General features: G+C 43.9%; 1 protein-coding gene across 1 annotated transcript in view; it reads right to left on the reverse strand.

The window, feature by feature from the left end:
• Positions 1-22,500, reverse strand: part of LOC129822553 (cell adhesion molecule 2-like) — a gene marked incomplete at its 5' end in the record, with an annotated part of 89,785 nt that overhangs the window by 21,837 nt on the left and 45,448 nt on the right. Inside the window, 3 exons of the mRNA XM_055880857.1 lie at positions 4,051-4,229; positions 15,934-16,024; positions 16,191-16,352. Coding sequence (XP_055736832.1) covers positions 4,051-4,229; positions 15,934-16,024; positions 16,191-16,352 — 432 coding nt within the window. The remainder of the gene's footprint in view (positions 1-4,050; positions 4,230-15,933; positions 16,025-16,190; positions 16,353-22,500) is intronic.

Consider the following 22,500-nt stretch of genomic DNA (forward strand, 5'->3'; position numbering starts at 1 on the left):
TAGACTTACAGACTTACAGACACCAGACTTACAGACACCAGACTTACAGACAACAGACAACAGACAACAGACAACCGACTTACAGACAACAGACTTACAGACAACATACGTACAGACAACAGACTTATGGACACCATACAGACTTACAGACAACATACATCAGACTTACAGACAACAGACAACAGACTTACAGACAACAGACAACAGACGTACAGACACCAGCCTCACATACTTACAGACAAGAGACGCCCGACAACAGACACCCGACTTACAGACCAACAGACCAATAGAATAATATGTCCTCCTTTCCCTCCTCTGAACTGTGAAATCTTAGTGGACAGAGGCTAGTGTCCATCTATCCACAGAGCTATACCCTACTAGTGTGAATAAAGTCTGAGGCTAGTGTCCATCTATCCACAGAGCTATACCCTACTAGTGTGAATAAAGTCTGAGGCTAGTGTCCATCTAACCACAGAGCTATACCTTACTAGTGTGAATAAAGTCAGAGGCTAGTGTCCATATATCCACAGAGCTATACCCTACTAGTGTGAATAAAGTCTGAGGCTAGTGTCCATCTATCCACAGAGCTATACCTTACTAGTGTGAATAAAGTCTGAGGCTAGTGTCCATCTATCCACAGAGCTACACCCTACTAGTGTGAATAAAGTCTGAGGCTAGTGTCCATCTATCCACAGAGCTACACCCTACTAGTGTGAATAAAGTCTGAGGCTAGTGTCCATCTATCCACAAAGCTATACCCTACTAGTGTGAATAAAGTCAGAGGCTAGTGTCCATATATCCACAGAGCTATACCCTACTAGTGTGAATAAAGTCTGAGGCTAGTGTCCATCTATCCACAGAGCTATACCCTACTAGTGTGAATAAAGTCTGAGGCTAGTGTCCATCTAACCACAGAGCTATACCTTACTAGTGTGAATAAAGTCTGAGGCTAGTGTCCATCTATCCACAGAGCTACACCCTACTAGTGTGAATAAAGTCTGAGGCTAGTGTCCATCTAACCACAGAGCTATACCTTACTAGTGTGAATAAAGTCAGAGGCTAGTGTCCATCTATCCACAGAGCTATACCCTACTAGTGTGAATAAAGTCTGAGGCTAGTGTCCATCTATCCACAGAGCTATACCTTACTAGTGTGAATAAAGTCTGAGGCTAGTGTCCATCTACAGTTGAAGTAGGAAGTTTACATACATTTAGGTTGGAGGCATTAAAACTCGTTTTTCAAACACTCTACAAATGTCTTGTTAACAAACTACAGTTTTGGAAAGTCGGGTAGGACATCTACTTTGTGCATGACACAAATCATTTTTCCAACAATTGTTTATAGACAGATTATTTCACTTATAATTCACTGTATTACAATTCCAGTGGGTCAGAAGTTTACATACACTAAGTTGACTGTGCCTTTAAACAGCTTGGAAAATTCCTGAAAATGATGTCATGGCTTTAGAAGCTTCTGATAGGCTAATTGATATAATTTGAGTCAATTGGAGGTGTATCTGTGGATGTATTTCAAGGCCTACCTTCAAACTCAGTGCCTCTTTGCTTGACATCATGGGAAAATCAAAAGAAATTAGCCAAGACCTCAGAGAAATTATTGTAGACCTCCAATGGTATGGTTCATCCTTGGGAGCAATTTCCAAATGCCTGAAGGTATCACGTTCATCTGTACAAACACTAGTACGCAAGTATAAACACCATAGGACCACGCAGCCGTCATACCGCTCAGGAAGGAGACGCGTTCTGTCTCCTAGAGATGAACATACTTTGGTGCGAAAAGTGCAAATCAAACCCAGAACAACAGCAAAGGACCTTGTGAAGATGCTGGAGGAAACAGGTACAAAATTATCTATTTCCACAGTAAAACGAATCCTATATCGACATAACCTGAAAGGCCGCTCAGCAAGGAAGAAGCCACTGCTCCAAAACCGCAAAAAAATAGCCAGTCTACGGTTTGCAACTGCACATGGGGACAAAGATTGTACTTTTTGGAGAAATGTCCTCTGGTCTGATGAAACAAAAATGGAACTGTTTGGGCATAATGACCATCGTTATGTTTGGAGGAAAAAGGGGGAGGCTTGCAAGCCGAAGAACACCATTCCAACCGTGAAGCACGGGGGTGGCAGCATCATGTTGTGGGGGTGCTTTGCTGCAGAAGGGACTGGTGCACTTCACAAAATAAATTGCATCATGAGGTAGGAATATGATGTGCATATATTGAAGCAACATGTCAAGACATCAGTCAGTAAGTTAAAGCTTGGTCGCAAATGGGTCTTCCAAATGGGTCTTCCAAACAATTACCCCAAGCATAGTTCCAAAGTTGTGGCAAAATGGCTTAAGGACAATAAGTGAAGGTATGGAGTAGCCATCACAAAGCCCTGACCTCAATCCTATAGAAAATTTGTGGGCAGAACTGAAAAAGCGTGTGCGAGCAAGGAGGCCTACAAACCTGACTCAGTTACACCAGCTCTGTTAGGAGGAACGGGCCAAAGTTCACCCAACTTATTGTGGGAAGCTTGTGGAAGGCTACCTGAAACGCTTGACCCAAGTTAAACAATTTAAAGGAATTGCTAACAAATACTAATTGAGTGTATGTAAACTTGTCACGACTTCCGCCGTTGTCGGCCCTTCTCCTTGTTCGGGTGGTGTTCGGCGGTCGACGTCACCGGCTTTCTAGTCACCATCGATCCATTTTTCAGTTTCGTTTTGTTTTGTCTGTATTACACACCTGGTTTCAATTCCCCCATCATGTTCCCTATTTAACCCTCTGGCTTTCATTTCTGTTTTGTCCGTGATTGTTTGTGCGTTAGTGGTTGTGGTTAATACCTGTGTGTTTGTGATTATTTCCATTTGTGGAACTTTTGCCTATATTTTGTGTAAAACACTGTGGTTTCGCTCAACACCTGTGTCCTGCGCTTGACTCCGATACTTCTCCGCACACAATCCTGACAAAACTTCTGACCCACTGGGAATGTGATGAAAGAAATAGAAGCTGAAATAAATCATTCTCTCTACTACTATTCTGACATTTCACATTCTTAAAAAAAGTGGTGATCCTAACTGACCTGAAATTTTACTAGGATTAAATGTCAGGAATTGTGAAAAACTGAGATTAAATGTATTTGGCTAAGGTGTGTGTAAACTTCCGACTTCAACTGTATCCACAGATCTATACCCTACTAGTTTGAATAAAGTATATTATCTCAGAGCCAGGATAAATTCTTTCTCCCGGAAAAGAATGTACTCTCATGTGGGATTGTTTGTGGCAACAACGCATAAATCCTCAACGTCTGTTTCTAATATTCTGACTTCGCCTTTTTATTCTATTTTAGTTTCAACAGCTTTTGACAAATGTTAGCAGCCTCAGTTGCGGTGTGGAGGGGAGGAGATGAGAGGAGAGGTGGAAAGGAGAGGAGAGGATAGTTGAGTAGGAGAGAAGGAGAGGAGGAGAGGAGAGGAGATAAGAAGATGAGAGGAGTAGGAGTAGGAGAGGAGAGGATAGGAGGAGGAGAGGATAAGGAGAGGAGGAGAGGAGGAGAGGAAAGGAGGAGAGGAGAGGATAGGAGGAGGAGAGGAGAGGAGAGGATAGGATAGGAGGAGAGGAGAGGAGAGGAGAGGAGAGGAGAGGAGAAGAGGAAGAAAGTAGAGGGAGAGTAGGAGGGGAGGAGAGGGGGAGAGTAGGAGAGTAGGAGAGGAGAGAAGAAGAGAAGAAAGGAGAGGAGGAGAGGAGAAGAGGAGAGGAGTAAGAGAGGAGAGAAGGAGAGCAGGAGAGTAGGAAAGTAGGAGAGGAGAGTAGGAGAGGAGAGAAGAAGAGAAGAAAGGAGAGGAGGGCTTAATAATGTGTTATATTCCCTCCAGGCTCCAGGTACACTAAGCCATATACAGTATGTGCAGACTGGTATGAATCCCAAATTGCACCATACTCCCTATATAGTGCACTACTTTTGACCATGTCCAATATTGCTGGCCAAAAGTTCTGTGTCCACAATAGCAAAAGAAGAAATAAACAGATACGTATATGTAAGACACTCACCGTATACGAACAGCACATATTCAGCTCCACTGGTCCCCAGGTAGTTACTGGCCTCACAGCGATACGTGCCGTTGTCTGTCTTGTTGAGGGCGGTGATGGTGAGTTCCCTGCCCTCTACGATCATCCTCTCTACATCAGGCAGCTCCCCTCCATCTTTAGACCACAACACTGGCTCTGGTCTGGTGGAGAAAACACAACACAAGACGTCACAACAGACACCGCAGCTGACACCGCAGCAGACACCACAGCAGACAGCACATTAGACCCCACATCAGACACCACAGCAGACAGCACCAACAGACACCACAGCAGACACCACAACAGACACCACAGCAGACACTACAACAGACCCCACATCAGACACCACAGCAGACAGCACCAACAGACACCACAGCAGACACCGCAGCAGACACCACAGCAGACAGCACCAACAGACCCCACATCAGACACCACAGCAGACAGCACCAACAGGCACCACAGCAGACACCACAACTGACACCACAGCAGACACCATGGCAGACACTACAACAGACACCACAGCAGACAGTAAAACAGACACCACAGCAGACAGTACAACAGACCCCACATCAGACACCACAGCAGACAGCACCAACAGACACCACAGCAGACACCCCACCAGACACCACAGCAGACACTACAACAGACACCATATCAGTGGTGACAGACACCATATCACAGACACCATATCACCACAACAGACACCACAGCAGACAGTACAACAGACACCACAGCAGACACCACAGCAGACACCACAGCAGACACCACAACATACACCACAGCAGACACCACAGCAGACACCACAGCAGGCACCACAACATACACCACAGCAGACACCACCAACAGACATCACAACAGACACCACAGCAGACAGCACATCAGACCCCACAACAGACACCACAGCAGACAGCACAGCAGACACCACAGCAGACACCACAGCAGGCACCACAACAGGCACCACAGCAGACACCACAGCAGACAGCACATCAGACCCCACAACAGACACCACAGCAGACAGCACAACAGACACCACAGCAGACACCACAGCAGACAGCACATCAGACACCACAACAGACACCCCACCAGACACCACAACAGACACCACCAACAGACACCACAGCAGACACCACCAACAGACACCACAGCAGACACCACAGCAGACACCACAGCAGACAGCACACCATACACCACAGCAGACACCACCAACAGACACCACCAACAGACACCACAGCAGACACCATGGCAGACACCACGGCAGACACCACAGCAGACAGTAAAACAGACACCACAGCAGACAGTACAACAGACACCACAGCAGACACCACAGCAGACACCACAACAGACACCAGCACTACGCAGCTGATTGAAATAATCAAAGCTTGCTGATGAGTTATTATTTGAATCAGCTGTGTAGTTCTAGGGCCAAAAACCAAAATGTCCTCTTGGGCGTTAGTGGACCTAGTGTCTCAGGGAGGGAGTGCTGATCTAGGATCAGGTCCCCGTCCCCGTCCATGTCATCTTATTCATTGTGATCTGAGACGCTTCTTAATACATACAGCCCCAGGGCTACGCCATCAAACTGACAGGGACAGGTGTTTTAATAAGGACAGGTATTTTAATAAGGACAGGTGTTTTAATAAGGACAGGTGTTTTAATAAGGACAGGAGAGTTTAATAAGGACAGGTGTTTTAATAGGGACAGGTGTTTTAATAATGAAATGTGTTTTAATAAGGACAGGTGTTTTAATAAGGACAGGTGTTTTAATAAGGACAGGTGTATTAATAGGGACAGGAGTTTTAATAAGGACAGGTGTTTTAATAAGGACAGGAGAGTTTAATAAGGACAGGTGTTTTAATAGGGACAGGTGTTTTAAAAATGAAATGTGTTTTAATAAGGACAGGAGTTTTAATAAGGACAGGTGTTTTAATAATGAAATGTGTTTTATTAAGGACAGGTGTTTTAATAAGGACAGGTGTTTTAATAAGGACAGGTGTATTAATAGGGACAGGAGTTTTAATAAGGACAGGTGTTTTAATAAGGGCAGGTGTTTTAATAGGGACAGGTGTTTTAATAGGGACAGCTGTTTTAATAAGGACAGGTGTTTTAATAGGGACAGCTGTTTTAATAAGGACAGGTGTTTTAATAAGGACAGGAGTTTTAATAAGGACAGGTGTTATAATAAGGGCAGGTGTTTTAATAAGGACAGCTGTTTTAATAAGGACAGGTGTTTTAATAAGGACAGGTGTTTTAATAAGGACAGGTATTTTAATAGGGACAGCTGTTTTAATAAGGACAGGTGTTTTAATAAGGATAGGTGTTTTAATAAGGACAGGTGTTTTAATAAGGATACGTCTTTTAATAAGGACAGGTGTTTAATAAGGACAGGAGTTTTAATAAGGACAGGTGTTTTAATAAGGAGAGGTGTTTTAATAAGGACAGGTGTTTTAATAAGGACAGGTGTTGTAAGGGTATGCTCTGATGAAAGTCTGCTGGGACTGAGAGCTTGACAATCTAAATGACTGACATTTACCCTGTTCTCACTGTCTTTACTATGACTGACATTTACCCTGTTCTCACTGTCTTTACTATGACTGACATTTACCCTGTTCTCACTGTCTTTACTATGACTGACATTTACCCTGTTCTCACTGTCTTTACTATGACTGACATTTACCCTGTTCTCACTGTCTTTACTATGACTGACATTTACCCTGTTCTCACTGTCTTTACTATGACTGACATTTACCCTGTTCTCACTGTCTTTACTATGACTGACATTTACCCTGCTCTCACTGTCTTTACTATGACTGACATTTACCCTGTTCTCACTGTCTTTACTATGACTGACATTTACCCTTTTCTCACTGGCTTTACTATGACTGACATTTACCCTGTTCTCACTGTCTTTACTATGACTGACATTTACCCTGCTCTCACTGTCTTTACTATGACTGACATTTACCATGTTCTCACTGTCTTTACTATGACTGACATTTACCATGTTCTCACTGTCTTTACTATGACTGACATTTACCATGTTCTCACTGTCTTTACTATGACTGACATTTACCATGTTCTCACTGTCTTTACTATGACTGACATTTACCCTGTTCTCACTGTCTTTACTATGACTGACATTTACCCTGCTCTCACTGTCTTTACTATGACTGACATTTACCATGTTCTCACTGTCTTTACTATGACTGACATGTACCCTGTTCTCACTGTCTTTACTTAAATGACTGACATTTACCCTGTTCTCACTGTCTTTACTATGACTGACATTTACCCTGTTCTCACTGTCTTTACTATGACTGACATTTACCCTGCTCTCACTGTCTTTACTATGACTGACATTTACCCTGCTCTCACTGTCTTTACTATGACTGACATTTACCCTGTTCTCACTGTCTTTACTATGACTGACATTTACCCTGTTCTCACTGTCTTTACTATGACTGACATTTACCCTGTTCTCACTGTCTTTACTATGACTGACATTTACCCTGTTCTCACTGTCTTTACTATGACTGACATTTACCCTGTTCTCACTGTCTTTACTATGACTGACATTTACCCTGTTCTCACTGTCTTTACTATGACTGACATTTACCCTGTTCTCACTGTCTTTACTATGACTGACATTTACCCTGTTCTCACTGTCTTTACTATGACTGACATTTACCCTGTTCTCACTGTCTTTACTATGACTGACATTTACCCTGTTCTCACTGTCTTTACTATGACTGACATTTACCCTGTTCTCACTGTCTTTACTATGACTGACATTTACCCTGTTCTCACTGTCTTTACTATGACTGACATTTACCCTGTTCTCACTGTCTTTACTATGACTGACATTTACCCTGTTCTCACTGTCTTTACTCCATCTTGGAAAAACACGTGCCAGTACATGTACAAGGGTTTTTATTCAGGATGAAGGGAAAGATTTGTTTTTTTGAATTTTCGAAATATTTTCTATATTATTTTTTTTCATGTTGGCTCTATGCCCGGAAATGCATTGTCCTGAGGAAAGAATTCAAATGTCAAACTCTAAAATTATAAAAACAGGCAATAATTAATATTCACTGAAAAGGAATCTAGTTTCTTGCAAAATAGCCCTCTGTTCCTTTAAAATAAAATGTATCTCAGAACTGTGAATTACGTTTTAGAGTTATAAAGCAACTGAGGAAAAATAAATGTACTACTGTGTTTACCACTTAAAATTAAGATTTTTTTAATGTTAACTCCGTAAGACATCAACTCTGTCAAATTTTTGTCTACGGTCAACTCCGTCAGAGTCCTGAAAGATCTTATGGAATGGTAATGTTTTTATTGGGGATTTTCAAATTAATAATTTTCCATATTTTACAAATGTTTGTACTGAACTTTGATTTTTAGAGACTTTATCTACTTCCCCAGAATTAGATGAAATTGTGGACAGTAATTTTATATCTCTATGTCCAGTTTGTAAGAAGTTGCTAACTGGCACTAGCGCAATTGCTAACTAGCATTAGCGCACACACCCATAGACTCCCAGTCATTGCGCTAACACTAGTTAGCATTGGCTCGCAAAATTCTCTCTAACTTCCTTCATACTAGACACAGAGACATAAAAATGGTATCCATGAGTTCATCTGACTCTGGAGAAATTGCCCAAATCCCAAAGTATCCCTTTAAAGTTCCAATGCAGCCATTTTTTTTTTTAAATATCAATATTAAATAATTTCCGAGTAACAATTAAGTACCTTACTGTGATTGTTTTCAATTATAATGGTCAAAATAAACAAAAATATCATCTTAGTAAAGAGCAATTTATCAAGGAATAATTTTGTTGGACTGTCTGGGAGTGGTCTGAGTGGGGATGGGGAAATTGAAAACGAGCTGTTATTGGCAGAGAGGTTTCGAACTCTGTTTCTTTTTCTTATTTGATTTTGACTGCACTGGACCTTTAAACTATTGGAGTAGTTGCTGTGCTAGACGTAAGGGAGAAAGATTGCTTTATAAATGTTGTTTTATGTTCTGAATCTAAAAGAACATGCCAAAATACATTTAATGAAAATTAACCATGCGGCATTAATACAGCACTATAAACCTAAATAAAAATAAATGTGGAGATTTGTATTACATACTGTAAATTGAATAATCTAATGTTAGATAGCCCCCTTTTTTTTTTTTTGCCTAATGACATACCCAAATCTAACTGCCTGTAGCTCAGGCCCTGAAGCAAGGACATGCATTTTCTTGGTACCATCTGAAAGGAAACACTTTGAAGTTTGTGCAAATGTGAATTGAATGTAGGAGAATATAAAACAATAGATCTGGTAGAAGAAAATACACTGCTCAAAAAAATAAAGGGAACACTTAAACAACACAATGTAACTCCAAGTCAATCACACTTCTGTGAAATCAAACTGTCCACTTAGGAAGCAACACTGATTGACAATACATTTCACATGCTGTTGTGCAAATGGAATAGACAAAAGGTGGAAATTATAGGCAATTTTCAAGACACCCCCCAAAAAGGAGTGATTCTGCAGGTGGTGACCACAGACCACTTCTCAGTTCCTATGCTTCCTGGCTGATGTTTTGGTCACTTTTGAATGCTGGCGGTGCTCTCACTCTAGTGGTAGCATGAGACGGAGTCTACAACCCACACAAATGGCTCAGGTAGTGCAGTTCATCCAGGATGGCACATCAATGCGAGCTGTGGCAAAAAGGTTTGCTGTGTCTGTCAGCGTAGTGTCCAGAGCATGGAGGCGCTACCAGGAGACAGGCCAGTACATCAGGAGACGTGGAGGAGGCCGTAGGAGGGCAACAACCCAGCAGCAGGACCGCTACCTCCGCCTTTGTGCAAGGAGGTGCACTGCCAGAGCCCTGCAAAATGACCTCCAGCAGGCCACAAATGTGCATGTGTCAGCATATGGTCTCACAAGGGGTCTGAGGATCTCATCTCGGTACCTATTGGCAGTCAGGCTACCTCTGGCGAGCACATGGAGGGCTGTGCGGCCCCAAAAAGAAATGCCACCCCACACCATGACTGACCCATCGCCAAACCGGTCATGCTGGAGGATGTTGCAGGCAGCAGAACGTTCTCCACGGCGTCTCCAGACTCTGTCACGTCTGTCACATGTGCTCACGTGCTCAGTGTGAACCTGCTTTCATCTGTGAAGAGCACAGGGCGCCAGTGGCGAATTTGCCAATCTTGGTGTTCTCTGGCAAATGCCAAACGTTCTGCACGGTGTTGGGCTGTAAGCACAACCCCCACCTGTGGACGTCGGGCCCTCATACCACCGTCATGGAGTCTGATTCTGACCGTTTGAGCAGACACATGCACATTTGTGGCCGGCTGGAGGTCATTTTGCAGGGCGCTGGCAGTGCACCTCCTTGCACAAAGGCGGAGGTAGCGGTCCTGCTGCTGGGTTGTTGCCCTCCTACGGCCTCCTCCACGTCTCCTGATGTACTGGCCTGTCTCCTGGTAGCGCCTCCATGCTCTGGACACTACGCTGACAAACACAGCAAACCTTTTTTTGCCACAGCTCGCATTGATGTGCCATCCTGGATGAACTGCACTACTTTAGCCACTTGTGTGGGTTGTAGACTCCGTCTCATGCTACCATTAGAGTGAGAGCACCGCCAGCATTCAAAAGTGACCAAAACATCAGCCAGGAAGCATAGGAACTGAGAAGTGGTCTGTGACCACCACCTGCAGAATCACTCCTTTTTGGGGGGTGTCTTCCTAATTGCCTATAATTTCCACCTTTTGTCTATTCCATTTGCACAACAGCATGTGAAATGTATTGTCAATCAGTGTTGCTTCCTAAGTGGACAGTTTGATTTCACAGAAGTGTGATTGACTTGGAGTTACATTGTGTTGTTTAAGTGTTCCCTTTATTTTTTTGAGCAGTGTACAAAGAAAAAAAAAAACATTTTTTTTTCTACCAGCATCTTTGATTTGCAAGAGAAAGGTCCCAGTTTTAGCCATCACTCTGGTTGTAATTCCGATAGTGTCCACAAGATGGCAGAAGTGTATGTGCAAAGTTTCAGATGGATAACTTGAAGTATGAGTGAACAACAAGACTTTTAGCGTATTAGTAGCCATACTATAAGTTCAACATTTGCAAAACAACCAGTTTTCATAACTTCATAACTGTGAATATCCTTATCCTTATCCTCCTTATCCTTATCCTCCTTATCCTTATCCTCCTAATTGTTGGCTAAAATGAAAAGGCACGCTGTGGTACAAGGTTAGTAGCTACATTTTACGACAGATACATGGTTTCCGGATACTCCCGTAAAGCCCAGCTCATTGGCTATCTAGCTAGTTTTGTTTGACCCCGATTGGTGCTTATTTGACAAAGATACAGTTGTTCAAGTGATGACCGCCCGCGTCATCGGCATGCCATGAAGGCGTCGTTCTCTGACCAAATATGGTGTCCTATAGGTTTTACTACACCCCTAATGATATAGTGAAGTCCTGTTACCTTCTTGGATCTCTGAGGAATACATACGAACGTGATTTGACTGGTTGAAACAATGTTTAGGGTGAGATTTTCACAGATACTTTCCTTTGCAAATTGAACGAGTGGAAATACAAAATCGATCGTGCATGTTAAATGGACCTTTTTAGGATATGAAATAGGATTTTATCTAACAAAACAACACTTCATGTTATTTCTGGGACCCTTTGGAGGATAAATTAGAGCAAGATTTCAGAATGTAAGTACAAATTTCACCTTCAGAGGTGAATTTATCAAACCTATCGCTGTGAAAAAAGTGTTTTGCTGTTAGGAGCTCTCCTCAAACAATAGCATGGCATTTTTTGCAATAATAGCTACTGTAAATTGGACAGTGCAGTTAGATTAACAAGAATTTAATATTTCAGCCGATATTAGACACTTGTATGTACCGGCATTTGTTGTTTCTCTAAAATCTGCGATGTTGACAAAAGGCGCTGCGTGATTTACAACTGTCCCGTTGACGGGACGCCGATCCTTTTTAAACACTTGTTGGACAATAAATGTAAAAATGAAATGCCTTTTATGATGTCTGACTGACTTGACTTAAATTCAGTAAGTTGCATTTTATGATAAAAAAAAAAGAATAATTAGGTTGTTACTTTACATTTGTATTTTTTACATTTTTTACTTCATTTTCATTTAACTGATGTGATAGCTGATACTTTGGTCTGACAAAATATATATTTCAAATGATATTAATATACATTTTTGATTAATTTATTTCAACTTTATATTCAAATACTAACAATAATACTTGGGAACGTCAGTGTAATGACCAATTTGTACTCCTCTGTCTACTGCTGCTGTAAAAAAATATTTCCTCCCAAACTTCTGTGAGTCCAACTCATTATTTCTGTATTTCTGTATGAAGCTAAAGGTCTCTTCCTTCTATTGGGCTGCAATGATTTCTGTCACAGAGAATGCGTTGCAAATGACACCCTATTCCCTAGTGCACTACTTTTGACCAGGACTCTCTGATCAAAAGTAGTGCACAATATAGAGAATAGGGTTCCATTTTGGGAAAATCTCTGTGACCTCACAGACACAATTAAAAAATATATATATTTATAGGAACAAGAAATATAATTTATACATTCAAGTGTACAGTTTTAGAAATGTTACTGTGTTTGAGAAACATTATGAATCACGCTGCCTGCAAGGTGCACGTGTGTGTGTGTGTGTGTGTGTGTGTGTGTGTGTGTGTGTGTGTGTGTGTGTGTGTGTGTGTGTGTGTGTGTGTGTGTGTGTGTGTGTGTGTGTGTGTGTGCAAATGTGTCTCTCTATAATTACAACACATCAAACTCGTCCAGAGAGTGACTAGATTAATTTACATAGTGATGATAAAGGATTTCTCTCTAATTCTGTTGGAGGTATATGTGTAGTTTATTAACATCTATAATTGGGGTACAGTTTTGTTTTTTACGGCTTACAGTGTAGTTGGATTTAGATGCGGGTTACAGGGTTCGTTATTTACGAATCCTGTTAAAAGTGTGTTCAGGAAAATATTAGGACCCCTTTCACTTTTTACACATTTCGTTACGTTACAGCCTTATTTCTGAAAATGTATGAAATATTTTTTTCCCCCCCTCATCAATCTATACATAATGCCGTGTAATGACAAAGGGAAAACAGATTTGTTGAACTTTTAGCAAATATATAAAAAACAGAATGTCTTATTTGCATAAGTATTCAGACCCTTTGCTATGAGACTCTGAATAAAGCTCAGCTGCATCCTGTTTCCATTGATCATCCTTTGAGATGTTTCTACAACTTGATTGGAGTCCACTTGTGGTAAATTCAATTGATTGGACATGATTTTGAAAGGCACACACCTGTCTATATAAGGTCCCACAGTTGACAGTGTACATTAGAGCAGAAACCAAGCCATAAGGTCGAACGAATTGTCCGTACAGCTCTGAGACAGGATTATGTCGAGGCACAGATCTGGGGAAGGGAACCAAAACATTTGAAGGTCCCCATGAACACAGTGGCCTCCATCATTCTTAAATGGAAGTAGTTTGGAACCACCAAGACTCTTCCTAGAGCTGGTCGCCCGGCCAAACTGAGCAATTGGGGGAGAAGGGGCCTTGGTCAGGGAGGTGACCAAGAACCTAATGGTCATTCTGACAGAGCTCCAGAGTTCCTTTGTGGAGATGGGAGAACCTTCCAGAAGGACAACCATCTCTGCTGCACTCCACCAATCAGGCCTTTATGGTAACGGCCAGACGGAAGCCACTCCTCAGTAAAAGGCACATGACGGCACCTAAAGGACTCAGACCATGAGAAACAAGATTCTCTGGTCTGATGAAACCAAGATTAAATTCTTTGTCCTGAATCCCAAGCGTCACTTCTGGAGGAAACCAGGCACCTCTCATCACCTGGCCAATACCTTCCCTATGGTGAAGCATGGTGGTGGAAGCATCATGCTGTGGGGATGTTTTTCAGCGGCAGGGACTGGGAGAATAGTAAGGATCGAGGGAAAGATGAATGGAGCAAAGTACAGAGAGATCCTTGATGAAAACCTGCTCCAGAGCGCTCAGGACCTCAGACTGGGGCGAAGGTTCACCTTCCAACAGGACAACGACCCTAAGCACACAGCCAATGCAGGAGTGGATCCGGGACAAGTCTCTGAATGTCCTTGAGTGGCCCAGCCAGAGCCCGGACTTGAACCCGATCAAACATCTCTGAAGAGACCTGAAATCAGTTGTGCAGGGATGCTCCCCATCCAACCTGACAGAGCTTGAGAGGATCTGCAGTGAACAATGGTAGATAATCCCCAAATGCAGGTGTACCAGGCTTGTAGCGTCATACCCAAGAAGACATGAGGCTGTAATCGCTGCCAAATGTGCTTCAACAAAGTACTGAGTAAAGGGTCTGAATACTTATGTAAATGTGATAATTCAGTTGTTTTTAAAAAATATATTTTTCTTTGTCATTATGGGGTATTATTTGTAGATTGATGAGAAAAAAACAACAGATTTAATACATTTTAGAATAAAGCTGTAACGCAACAAAATATGGAAAAGGGGAAAGGATCTGAATTCTTTCAGAATGTAAATCACCAACATGTGGAGTTGGTCCCCCCTTTGTTTCTACAACAGCCTCCACTCTTTTGGGAAGGCTTTCCACTAGATGTTGGGATATTGCTTCTATAACAGCCTCCACTCGTCTGGGAAGGCTTTCCACTAGATGTTGGAACATTGTTACTATAACAGCCTCCTCTCTTCTGGGAAGGCTTTCCACTAGATGTTGGAACATTGCTCCAGGGACTTGCTTCCATTCAGCCACAAGAGCATTAGTGAGGTCAGGCATGGATGTTGGGCGATTAGGCCTGGCTCGCAGTCGGCGTTCCAATTCATCCCAAAGGTATTCGATGAGGTTGAGCTCAGGGCTTTGTGCAGGCAAGTCAAGTTCTTCAAACACCAATCAAACAATTTCTGTATGGACCTCGCTTTGTGCACGTGGGCATTGTCATGCTGAAACAGGAAAGGGCCTTCTCCAAAAGTTGGAAGCACAGAATTGTCTAGAATGTAATTTTATGCTGTAGCGTTAAGATTTGTCTTCACTGGAACTAAGGGGCCTAGCCCAAACCATGAAAAAGAGCCCAAGACCATTTTCACCTTCTCCACCAAACTTTACGGTAGCACTATGCATTGGGGCAGGTAGTGTTCTCTCGGCATCCACCAAAACCAGATTTGTCCGTGTTTCCACTGCTCCAGAGCTTTACATCACTCCAGCCATTGCTTGGCATTGCACATGGTGATCTTAGGCTTGTGTGCCGCTGCTCGGCCATGGAAACCCATTTCATGAAACTCCTGACGAAGAGTTATTGTGCTGAAGTTGCCTCCAAAGGCAGTTTGGAACTCGGTAGTGAGCGTTGCAACCGAGGACAGACGATTTTTACACGTTATGGTTTTCAGCTCTCAGCGGTCCCGTTCTGTGAGCTTGTGTGGCCTACCACTTTGCGGCCGAGCCGTTGTTGCTCCTAGACGTTTCCACTTCACAATAACAGCACTTACAGTTGACCGGGGCAGCTCTAGCAGGGAAGAAACTTGACCATTTGACTTGTTAGAAAGGTGGCATCCTTTGATGGTGCCACGTTGAAAGCCAACGAGCTCTTCAGTGAGGCCATTATACCCGCTAATGTTTGTCTATGGAGATTACATGGCTGTGTGGTCGGTTGTATACACCTGTCAGCAACGTGTGTGGCTGAAATAGCCGAATCACCTCATTTGAAGGGGAGTCCACATACTTGTGTAGCTAGTAACATCAGATTACATGTTAGAGGTCTATCAATAGGATATACTGTCTACATCCATTATTAGGTGATAGACCATGTACTTACAGTGGGTTCCCTTTGGAGACACACTCCAGTTTAAAGTACTGTCCTTCCTGAGGGATGATCACGGAGTGGGAGATCTCCACATGGGGGGCGTCTGGGACGAGAGACAAGAGACATTATGAAACATCATCCATAACTAGTGACTGAAACATCCTGATCCTAGATCTGTGGTTGAGTTCCTATCCAATTTAATTTAAAATGGTAGGATCATCTGATCCTAGTTATTTTTTTGTATATGTTCCTCAGGTTCCAGAACTCACAATGGACCTCCAGGACCTCTGTAACCTGGTATGGGTTGGAAGAAAGAGACACGTGCTCCACACTGCAGGTATAGGCCACTCCGTCATCACTCTGATCCACCTGCAGCTGCAGACTGCTCTTCACTGTGAACGACTTCCCTGTGGCGTTGACCTCCTTGGTGCCTGTTAGATAGAAACACATAGACATTCTATTAGATTCTATTATTCTATTCAGGAACTCTATTACATTCTATTATTCTATTCAGGAACTCTATTACATTCTATTAGTCTATTCAGGAACTCTATTACATTCTATTATTCTATTCAGGAACTCTATTATATTCTATTATTCTATTCAGGAACTCTATTACATTCTATTATTCTATTCAGGAACTCTATTACATTCTATTATTCTATTCAGGAACTCTATTATATTCTATTATTCTATTCAGGAACTCTATTATATTCTATTATTCTATTCAGGAACTCTATTACATTCTATTATTCTATTCAGGAACTCTATTACATTCTATTATTCTATTCAGGAACTCTATTATATTCTATTATTCTATTCAGGAACTCTATTATATTCTATTATTCTATTCAGGAACTCTATTACATTCTATTATTCTATTCAGGAACTCTATTATATTATATTATTCTATTCAGGAACTCTATTATATTCTATTATTCTATTCAGGAACTCTATTATATTCTATTATTCTATTCAGGAACTCTATTACATTCTATTATTCTATTCAGGAACTCTATTACATTCTATTATTCTATTCAGGAACTCTATTATATTCTATTATTCTATTCAGGAACTCTATTATATTCTATTATTCTATTCAGGAACTCTATTACATTCTATTATTCTATTCAGGAACTCTATTACATTCTATTATTCTATTCAGGAACTCTATTACATTCTATTATTCTATTCAGGAACAGCGTAGGAGTTAAAAACCTACAGGAGGGTATCTCTCCAGGAACAGGTTCGGAATATAAATGTAGAATCCTCCCCCTCTCCCTCTCATCCCTTTACTGTGAAATCCTCCCCTCTCCTCCATTTGTTTTAAGATAATCTTCCCTTTCTCATTCTCCCACTTGTCTCCAAGACCCATTCCATCCCCGAAACTTTTTGTCTTCTTCCCCCAGAAACAAGATTGATTTGTTTTGTATCTTCTATTTTCCTCGGGTCTCTGATGTCTTCTCTGTTTAGATAAGTGGCTCTTAACTTGAAACCTGTATTGAGCCAGGAGTCAGAGAGGAGGAAGGCAGAGTGTTTACGTGTGAGCTAGTGGGTTGGAGCATTGCCCTCTGTCTGTCTGTCTGTCTGTCTGTCTGTCTGTCTGCCTGCCTGTCTGTGTCTGTCTGCCTGCCTGTCTGTCTGTCTGTCTGTCTGTCTGCCTGTCTGCCTGCCTGTCTGTCTGCCTGTCTGTCTGTCTGTCTGTCTGTCTGTCTGTCTGTCTGCCTGCCTGCCTGCCTGCCTGCCTGTCTGCCTGCCTGCCTGTCTGTCTGTCTGTCTGTCTGTCTGTCTGCCTGCCTGCCTGCCTGCCTGCCTGCCTGTCTGCCTGCCTGCCTGCCTGCCTGCCTGTCTGTCTGCCTGCCTGCCTGCCTGCCTGCCTGTCTGCCTGTCTGTCTGCCTGTCTGTCTGTCTGTCTGTCTGTCTGTCTGTCAATATCTTGTCAAAGCCTTGTGCGTGCGTCTGTGTGTGAACGCGTGAGAGGTAGCATCACCTCTCCAGACGTCTTCAGTTTGCTGCCTCTATGGTTCGTCCAGTTCAACTAGACAATATAACAGACATTGATCCTCTATGGTTCGTCCAGTTCAACTAGACAATATAACAGACAACTGAGCCTCTATGGTTCGTCCAATTCAACTAGACAATTTAACAGACAACTGATCCGCACAGATTAAATAAGATATGTTGAGAGAGAGGGGGGAGTAAAATCCGCTATTTCTGTGAGTCTATGAGCATTTTCATACCATGATATTGGTGTGATCTAATACTAACACGTGTTCAGTGTTTTTGTGCCTGGTTCAAAACCCTTGACAGTCTTACAGCAAACAAATCTCCACTACTATTGAATGTATTCCACTATGGGCCATAACCTCTACAGAGTACCTAACCCGGATCCGGGAGCACCCCCCACACCCCCCACACTGATTAGCATCGCTAGCATAGCGTCACAATTAAATAGTAGCATCTAAATATCATTAAATCACAAGTCCAAGACACCCAATGAAAGACACAGATCTTGTGAATAAAACCACCATTTCAGATTTTTTAAATGTTTTACAGGGAAGACACAATATGTAAATCTATTAGCTAAACACGTTAGCAAAATGACACCATTTTCTTACTCCAACAGTTTCTTACTCCATCAGGTGCTATCACCAATTCGGCTAAACTAAGATATTGATAGCCACTAACCAACAAAAAAATTCTTAAGATGACAGTCTGATAACATATTTATGGTATAGCATAGTTTTTTTTTTTAAATGTGCATTTTTCAGGTATAAATCACAGTTCTACATTGCAGCTGCAATCTGATATAGTGCTGATGCAGCTAGAACAATTACAGAGACCAACGTTATATAACTAATTACTTGTCTTAAAACATTTCAGAAAAAATACACAGCGTACAGACATTGAAAGCCCAACATCTGGTGAATCCAAACAATATTTCAGATTTTTTAAATGTTTTATAGCGAAATTAGCATAACTAGCTAATTAGCATAACCAGGCCAGCCAAAACCAGCTGGACGCGCGCGACCAGTTCACATGCACGACAGATATATGAAATAACATCGTAAATTGGGTCTTACTATTGCTGGTCTTTCATCAGAATGTTGATCAAGGTGTCCTTAGTCCTGATGAGTCGTTCAATCCATTCACAATGGCAACTTCCCCTCTTCATTTAGCCTGGGTACTGGTCGACTGGCACGGTCCATGTCCAAAGTTAAAAAACTCAAAGAACGGAACACGGCAAAACTCCCGAAAAAATTCTAATAATCTGATTAAACTATATTGAAAAAACATACATTACGGTGATATGGTCACATGTATCAAACAAACTTCGACACGGAGATAGTTTTCATCCGTAACGTCAGCATAACAAAAGACAATGCCACCTCTGAAAACGCGCATTTCAGAAACCGGAAGTTGTCGGTCACGCTAAAGAAATAGGTCTTATTTCACGTCAGTACAAGATAAACAAAAAATTTCTCCTCTGACGTCTTCCAGACACCCAGAGGAAGAAGAAGGAAGTGTCATTCGGGTCATAGGTCGCGTGACCATATATAGGCAGAGCGTTGAAGCGAGCATACACATCTTGCATTCTTCTTCTGGCTCAGGGAAAGTGCTGTGAAATGACCTGTGTTTGACTCAGAGACTCAATTGGAACGGTTTTAGAAACCATAGCTTGTTTTCTATCCAATGCTATATGGTTATATGCATATAGTAACAGCAATAATTGAATAAGAGGCAGTTTAGTCTGTAGAGGCAATTATGCTAATGCGAAACAGCACCCCCTGTATTCTCAAGAAGTTTTAAACCCCTTCAATACAGCCATTGCTCCAAAATGTTGAAGGTTGTAGCGTGACTGGGCGTGACTGGGCGTGACTGAGCATGAATGGGCGTGGCTGGGCGTGACTGGGCGTGACTGAGCATGAATGGGCGTGGCTGGGCGTGACTGGGCGTGACTGAGCATGAATGGGCGTGGCTGGGCATGACTGGGCGTGACTGAGCATGGATGGGCGTGGCTGGGCGTGACTGGGCGTGACTGAGCGTGACTGAGCGTGATAGAGTGTGATGGAGTGTGATGGAGTGTGACTGGGCGTGACTGGGCGTGACTGAGTGTGATAGAGTGTGATAGAGTGTGACAGAGTGTGATAGAGTGTGCTACTTCAAATTTTTTATATATTGGTCCTATCCGTTGTGGATGGCCACAGACAGCCACGGATAGCCACGGATGGCCACGGATAGCCACGGATAGCCACGGATAACCACGGATAGCCACGGATGGCCACGGATGGCCACGGATAGCCACGGATAACCACGGGTAGCCACGGATAGCCACGGATAGCCACGGATGCCCACGGATAGCCACGGATGCCCACGGATGGCCACGGATGGCCACGGATAGCCACGGATGGCCACAGATGGCCACGGATAGCCAAGGATAGCCACGGACGCCCACGGATGCCCACGGATGGCCACGGATAGCCACGGATGGCCACAGATGGCCACGGATAACCACGGATAGCCACGGATAGCCACGGACGCCCACGGATGCCCACGGATGGCCACGGATAGCCACGGATGGCCACGGATGGCCACGGATGGCCACAGACAGCCACGGATAGCCACGGATGGCCACGGATAGCCACGGATAGCCACGGATGGCCACGGATGGCCACGGATAGCCACGGACGCCCACGGATGCCCACGGATGGCCACGGATAGCCACGGATGGCCACAGATGGCCACGGATAACCACGGATAGCCACGGATAGCCACGGACGCCCACGGATGCCCACGGATGGCCACGGATAGCCACGGATGGCCACAGATGGCCACGGATGGCCACAGACAGCCACGGATAGCCACGGATGGCCACGGATGGCCACGGATGGCCACGGATAGCCACGGATAGCCACGGATAGACACGGACGCCCACGGACGCCCACGGATGGCCACGGATAGCCACGGATGGCCACAGATGGCCACGGATAACCACGGATAGCCACGGATAGCCACGGACGCCCACGGATGCCCACGGATGGCCACGGATAGCCACGGATGGCCACAGATGGCCACGGATGGCCACAGACAGCCACGGATAGCCACGGATGGCCACGGATAGCCACGGATGGCCACGGATGGCCACGGATAGCCACGGATGGCCACGGACGCCCACGGATGCCCACGGATGGCCACGGATAGCCACGGATGGCCACAGATGGCCACGGATAGCCACGGATAACCACGGATGGCCACGGATGGCCACGGATGGCCACGGATAGCCACGGATAGCCACGGATGGCCACGGATGGCCACGGATGGCCACAGATGGCCACGGATGGCCACGGATAGCCACGGATAGCCACGGATAGCCACGGATGCCCACGGATGGCCACGGATGGCCACGGATAGCCACGGATAACCACGGATAGCCACGGATGGCCACGGATAGCCACGGATAGCCACAGTCATTAGAGTTGAGCTGTGTGAATTTGTTGGATGATGTGAAATATTCCGTCTTTGGAGACTAACTGCATCACGGCTACATCGGTGCTAAAAAGTGGTGAAAATTGTTTCTTAATTTTGGTGAACTGGTGCTGTCTGGTATATGGTGAACTGGTGCTGTCTGGTATATGGTGAACTGGTGCTGTCTGGTATATGGTGAACTGGTGCTGTCTCGTATATGGTGAACTGGTGCTGTCTGGTATATGGTGAACTGGTGCTGTCTGGTATATGGTGAACTGGTGCTGTCTGGTATATGGTGAACTGGTGCTGTCTGGTATATGGTGAACTGGTGCTGTCTGGTATATGGTGAACTGGTGCTGTCTGGTATATGGTGAACTGGTGCTGTCTGTTATATGGTGAACTGGTGCTTCATCAAGATGTATTTGTGAGTAAACCTCGGTTGGATACTATCCAGTGTCTACCCAGCCACCAACCTCACTGCACGTCATTTTAGCTATGGCATTAATATCCATGGAGAGTTGCAATACAGTGAAAAGCTACTTTGATTTCTAACTCATCAGACAACCTACTGAGGAAGCATCAGACAACGTGAGTCAAAGGCTCTGGTCTCTCTCTCTCTCGTGTAGAATAGAGGGATCTGATAGGAGATGAGAAAACCTCCACTTCTCTCCCCTCTTTCCCCCTCTCCCCTCTCTCCCGTCACATCTCTCTACTTTCCCCCTCTCCCCTCTCTCCCTGTCGTCAATCTGTTCCCCTCTACACTCTCCCCACTTCACATCTCTCCCAGCCTCTCCCCTCTCTCACCCTCCACCCTCTCTCTCTGTATCAACCCTCCCAACATCTCTTCCTCTCGCTGTCACTTCTCTCCCTCTCTCTTCTCTATCCTCTCTCCCTGTCACATCACTCTCACTCTCCGCTCTCTCCTCCTCTCCCCTTTCTCTATCTCCCCTCTCCCCCTCTACCTTCTCTCTCCATCAGATCTCTCTCCCTCTCTCTCTCCCCCTCTCACCCTCTTTCCAGTCAGATATCTCTCTCTCTCCCCTCTCTCCCACTCTACCCCTCTCCCCATCACATCTCTCCCAGCCACTCCTTTCTCTCCCCCTCTCCCCCCTC

This window comes from Salvelinus fontinalis, chromosome 24 (genome assembly GCF_029448725.1).
Source record: "Salvelinus fontinalis isolate EN_2023a chromosome 24, ASM2944872v1, whole genome shotgun sequence".
NCBI classification, from domain to species: Eukaryota; Metazoa; Chordata; class Actinopteri; order Salmoniformes; family Salmonidae; genus Salvelinus; species Salvelinus fontinalis.